The 6,203-nt window shown below is 45.6% G+C and overlaps 1 protein-coding gene across 1 annotated transcript; it reads left to right on the top strand.

Moving 5' to 3' along the window:
* Nucleotides 1-631: 631 nt before the first annotated feature.
* LOC309362480 (tigger transposable element-derived protein 1-like) lies at nt 632-2,193 on the top strand (the record flags this gene model as incomplete). The annotated part of the gene is made up of 2 exons (XM_081931832.1): nt 632-1,156; nt 2,057-2,193. 2 exons carry the CDS (start codon nt 632-634, stop codon nt 2,105-2,107), a joined length of 576 nt encoding a protein of 191 aa, XP_081787958.1. The 3' UTR covers nt 2,108-2,193.
* Between the last annotated feature and the right edge of the window lie 4,010 nt (nt 2,194-6,203).

Genomic DNA, 6,203 nt, shown 5'->3' with positions numbered 1-6,203 from the left:
GTACTTGAACTTGCAGATTAATATATACAACGCAGCTAGGTGTTACTTGCATTGCTAATACATCGGAGACAGATTTTAATCTATGATAAATACTGTTACAGACTGACAGCATCACAAGAGAACATTCCTGCTGCTCTAACTGTTTAGACTGCTCATAACTGCCAGAGCTGTAGAAATTGACATAACTATTCCCTCTTAAAATGTACAGGGGTTTTTGTGGGGGGCTATTGGGTTTTTTATTTTCATTATGCATTATGTATGTACAGTGTTACCTAGCAAGACAAATGCCTCGTAAGACGAAAAACTCGCAAGACGAAAGAGTTTTTCGTTTTTTGAGTTGCTTTGCAAGACGAATTTCCCTATGGGTTTTTTTTGGATTTTGGGTTGGGGTGTTTGGAATTCAAGGACTTGGTGTTGGGGAGGGGATTGCAAGAATCTGGAAGCTTGTGTGGTTTTTTCTGCATTTTTATGATTTTCTGTGACCATTGGGCCACTCTGCTTTTTTTTTTTTTTTTAAAAAAATCTGGGTTTGAATTTCTGTGTGGTGGGTGGCTGGGTGCTTTTGAATTTTTTGGATGTGAAGCACTGATTTTTTTGGGGGGGGGGTTGCGAAGGTAGGAGCTGTGCTGCCATGGGACCCAAAAAGACTGCTGCTGCAGAGGCCGGCGAGAGGAAGAAGGAGAAGCTTACGCTGGAAATGAAGAAGGAGATCATCCTGAAGCACGACGGTGGAATGCGTGTGACAGACCTCGCCGGGGAGTACGGGAGGAATCCATCGACCATCGGGACCATCCTGAAGATGAGGGAGAAGATCCTTGCAACTGATGCAGCCAAGGGAGTCACCAGGATCGTGAAGAACTGCCCAGCTGTTCTGGAGGAGGTGGAGAAGTTGCTGCTCATCTGGTTAGAAGAGAAGCAGTGTGCAGGGGACACAGTGACTGAGGCCATCATTTGTGAGAAGGCCAAGGCCTTGCACGCAGACCTCGTCCGGGAACAGCCAGGAACCTCAGGTGAGCCAGAAGTCTTCAAAGCAAGCAGAGGTTGGTTTGACCGGTTCAAGACAAGGTCTGGAATCCACAGCGTGGTCAGGCATGGAGAGGCTGCCAGTTCTGATGTTCCTGCGGCTGAAGACTTTGCAGCGGAGTTCCTGGAGGTTGTGAAGATGGAGGGCTATGTTCCACAGCAGGTCTTCAACTGCGACAAGACCGGGCTGTTTTGGAAGAGGATGCCCAAAAGGACTTTCATCACTCAGGAGGAGGCCAAGTTGCCTGGCCACAAGCCCATGAAGGACCGTCTGACCCTGCTCTTCTGTGCCAACGCAAGCGGCGACCTGAAGATCAAGCCCCTGCTGGTGTACCACTCGGAGAACCCACGGGCCTTCAAGAAACACAAGGCCGACAAGGAGCAGCTGAGTGTCATGTGGCGATCTAACAGTAAGGCTTGGGTCACTTTTGGCCCTGCTGTCAAACAGTACCTGCTGGACAACGACCTGCCACTGAAGGCTTTGCTTCTGATGGACAATGCTCCTGCTCATCCTAAAGGCCTCGAGGAGGACTTGTTGGAGGAGTTCAGCTTCATCAGCATCATGTTCCTGCCGCCTAACACCACACCACTGCTCCAGCCGATGGATCAGCAGCTCATCGCCAATTTCAAAAAACTCTACACCAAGGAGCTTTTCAGGCGATGCTTCGGGGTGACTGATTGCACCAACATCACCCTGCGGGAATTCTGGAAGGACCACTTTGACATCGTCACCTGCTTGGAGATGATCACCACGGCCTGGAATGGGATCAGCCAGAGAAATTTGAATTGCGCTTGGCGCAGCCTGTGGCCGGATTGTGTGGCACCAAGTGACTCTGATGCACCAGAGTCAACAGTGGTGCAGGACATTGTTTCCTTGGGGAGGACCATGGGCCTGGAGGTCACAAAGGAGGATGTCTGTGAGCTGGTGGAGGAGCACGACCACGAGCTGACCACCCAGGAGCTGGTCGAACTGCAGGCAGAGGCTGCGCAGGAGCAGGCCTCGCTGGAAGAGGAGGAAGCAACTGAAGAACAGCTGTCCTCCAAAGAACTGAGGGACATTTGCCTGAAGTGGAAAGATGTGTAGGCTTTTGCACAGCGGCACCACCCTGACAAGGACCTGGCACATGACCTTGTGAACACTTTTGATACGAGGGTCATGTCGCCTTTCAGGGAGGTCTGAAAAGGCGGATGAAGCAGCAGACCATGGACAGGTTCTTCAGCAAGAAGCAAAGAGTGGAAGAGGAACCTTCTTCGAGTTGTCCCCCAGAGTCTTAGAAAATGTACTGTATACTTTGTTGATTTTTAAATGTTTTTCTGTCATGTTTAGAAACTTAATTTATTGTTCCTTCAATTTTTGAAATGCTCTTTACAGTATGTGTGACTTTAAAGAGCAGTTAATAAACTCTTTTTGTACCAAATTTGGCTTTGTTTGGACTTTTTTTGACCATAGGAACACATTAATTGATTTTCAATGCATTCCTATGGGATTTCGTGCTTCGCAAGACGAAAAAACTCACAGAACGAATTAATTTTGTCTTGCGAGGCACCACTGTATTCATTATGTATTTTGTGGTTTTATACATTGATCTTATTCTGGGAATAAAAATAAAATAAAAAATGGTCACACCCACCTGCTTGAACTTGGGATTCCATGCAATGGCACTTCCATCCACTGTGAACTCTTTTCCTGGGGGGCCCTGGGGGTCCACCCTCCCCACTCGGACTCTCTGGAAGGACTCATTGGGAAATGTGACCAAGTTGAGGAGATCATAGCCACCTGCCTCCTGCCCCTTCTCATCAAAAGAGATTTCTTCCCCAGCACTGTTGTTGAAGTGGATGTTCTTCAGGAAGGAGTGAAGCTAGATTACAGGGAGGGAAAAGACACAGATCTTGGAGGCTAATACACTCTCTCTTTTCCATTTGGCAGGTGTACCTTTGGATTCTTACTACATTTTATCATATATACTTCATAAAAATTCCCCCATTAACATGTGAAACTGCCATGTGCTGAGTGCAATCATTGGTCTCTGTAGCCCAGAACTGTCTACTCTAAATTGCCACAGTGCTATATGGCATACATTCGAGGTTTCAACCCAGTTCTTATAACAGAGGACACTTCTGGCCCTTGTGCAGCTCCAAGTAGGAGAATCCTGGGATAGATTAATTTAACAAAATTTGAATGTGCAGCACGAAAAGGATTTGTTCTTTCACTGAGATCAAGTCCCTCCCAATGATAGAGCTCACCAGGGAAAATCCCCAAGGCCCCTCCTCCATGCCAGGGCTCAGCTGTGCACCATATGAACTAGTAATAATAACTCCAGTGCTTCTAACATTGAAGAGAGTAGTTGACAGTACCTGCCAGGGCTGAACCTTTGGCTGCGTCCGTCTCTCAGCCAGTACTTTCTGTTTGGCTCTTGAGGAATACATGCATGGACGGCATTGTAGATGGTGTAGCTCTGGCTGGACATTTCCATTTCAAACACAGGTCCAGTGAGTTTCTCCAGCTTCTCCCTCCCAGTGCAGGGTTTATACGTTGTGTGAATTAGATTGTGATCTGGGAATGAACAGAGGAATGCACTGGCCCAGAACTGCTGGATGAAATAAAAATTTGGTTGCCATGGATTTATGTTCTGTAGAAAGTCCTGAAACCCAGGAACTGGATTTGAATGGAGTGTAAATGACAAAGTGCCATTGAAGGATATGGAAGGAAAATTGCCTCCAACCAGCACTGCAGTGAAATCCCATTGAGCTGTTGTAATCCACACCCTCTCCACTGGGTACATAGACAAAACCTCAAAGGAGACTAAAATCAGTCTCAAACCCTCTAGGGACTGACTGTCTCCATAGACAAGAATCACATTCATTTGCTGCCGTGTGAGAACATACATGATTGGTCTCAATTTTTCTTGAAGTAGCTCATAAGGTAAAAATACTGTCACTAGTGGGATCACCAGTGTCCAAGAAATGCAAAGATTATTTTGGGAAAGCCTTGGTCTCATAGTACGAAGGAAGGTTTCTCCACTGTCATCATCTGAAACAAGGAGGCCAATCCAGTTCCACCCAAACTTCCTGAGTAGCCAGACAATGCCATCATACTGAGCTTCTTCATTGGGGACCATGTGGATGAAGGAAGGGAAGCGCCTTTGGTCACTCAGCCCTGGATCTAAGGAGCCATAGCTGAGCTAAAGGGAAAGGCATTCTATTTTTAAGAATCCAAAGGCCATCCATTTGTTCCTAGAAAGAATATTTCTGTATTGTGGTAGTTATCCACCTGGTCTTACTTTTCTAAGTATATAGCCCTGGTGTTATTAGGTTTCAGGCCAGGAGAGGTTTCTAAGCAGGAAGCTGGATGCTCCTATGGTAACATGATTTGTCTAATGGCCAGGTTTGGAAGAACCAGAGCTTGGATTATTAGTATTATGGGTTTATCCCCCACCCCCCAAAAAATCCCAAAGCTACTTGAGACAGCAGTGTAGGCAACACATAGCTAGGAGGCTTTAATATAATCATGTACCCATACCAAGTCTAATGTAGGAAACAAGTGTAGAAAACATACTGTATTAGGATTGAAAGCTAACTTGGATGCTCTTTGAGTATTTTCTGTCTATGTCTGCCCTTGTTGTTGTATCTATGTATCTACACACATACCTGTGGAATCTTGTAGGTGTTTAATATATTGGCCATCTGAAGGGAGTTTTGGGAGGTGAGCCCTCCAACCACGGCAATTAATTTATCTTCCCCATTACAGTGGTAATTGGGGATAATTCGTTGTCCCATGGAAAGAAGAGCAAGAGTTTTCCAACACGTTAGCAAAGGATTAAAAGCATTCTCATAAAATGTTGATCCCAGTGTGATGTTGGAGAAGAATTTGGCATTCTTGTTGATCTCTTGCATGGCAAAGATGAAGGCAAGAACATGTTGGTAGTTTTTCGGGATCACACTGCAATGAGACAGAAAAGACTGCAATACTGACAGAAGAGAAACAACTGTGTTTCAGTTTTGATTTGTGAATCTATGTACCTTGAATGTTGCAACCCATAGGAAAGGGGCATTTTATTCAAACTAATGAAACTAGAGCAGTCTCCTTATAGATTTTGATTAGATTTATGTAAGTGGTGAATTCAAAGGGATTCATTGTCATACTGTGGATGAATTGGTGGGTTTGGATATGGGAAACCCAGAAATAAAAAGCTGTTAAATTCTCCTGTTAACCCCCTTTGCCTCTCTCTTAAACACAATGTCCATGCCTACCTCTTGTTCTGCTGCTTTGTCCACCACACCTCCTTTCCATTTCTGAACCATGAAGTATTCATGGGAATGTGTTCTCCATTCAACCTGTAGAACAACCATTGAGTATACCAGTGTGCTCCAAAACACAAGGGCTTTTTACCAGTCCTTGAATCACAGCGTAAGAGAGGAAGAGAGATGGGAGGGTAGGACTGGGATGGTCTCTCCTCCTCTCTCCCTCTCCCTCTCTCTCCATGCTACATTTGGACTACCAGAAATGAGCTCCAGGAACAGACAGAGAAACAGCAGATGAGCAAAATCTGCAGTATCCCCCCCCTCTGCTTTCTGCATGCTGAGTTTTCTAAATTGCTGGTTTAATGCAACTCCAAGCCATTAGCAAATGACAGAGCAGATTGCTTCTGGGGAATGCAGGGTCTGTCTCACCCAGGCTCCATTTATTTTGTTGGGATATGATGCTCCATTTGCTCTGGGTCTCCTTGCAAACCAGCTCAGCTCACTCCAATCTTTCCTTACCCTGCTGAATGCCTTTTTAAAAAGTACTTGGGAAGCAAATCCCTCCTTTTCTTTTTTTTTATTCAATGAATTTTGCTTCCCCAATAATCATGAATGGGATTACAGGCATAGGATCCAACTCCTAGGGGCTGAAGGGGACCCCCCCAAATATTGGAGAAAGCCTCCCCCCCCGAAAGCATTGCATCAAATGGTGTGCATGCACTGTGTCATGGGATGGGTTGCAAAATCTGTGGGTTTCAAACGGCTTCAAAACCTGAACTAGGTTGTGGAGGGAGCCTATATGGGCAAAAAGAAGGGGCAGTCCAGGAAACAAACTTAAGCTCTTTGAAATCCCCACGGTTTCCAACAGGATTCTGAAGCCCATCCTAAGAGTTGGTTGTCTTCTGCTCTTTTACGAAAGAAGAAACTCACTGACCACA

The sequence above is a fragment of the Podarcis melisellensis genome, assembly GCF_964234715.1.
Source record: "Podarcis melisellensis genome assembly, contig: HAP1_SCAFFOLD_411, whole genome shotgun sequence".
In the NCBI taxonomy this organism is placed as follows: Eukaryota; Metazoa; Chordata; class Lepidosauria; order Squamata; family Lacertidae; genus Podarcis; species Podarcis melisellensis.
Note: the sequence above shows the minus strand (reverse complement) of the source record. Positions and strands in the feature narration are given on the sequence as shown.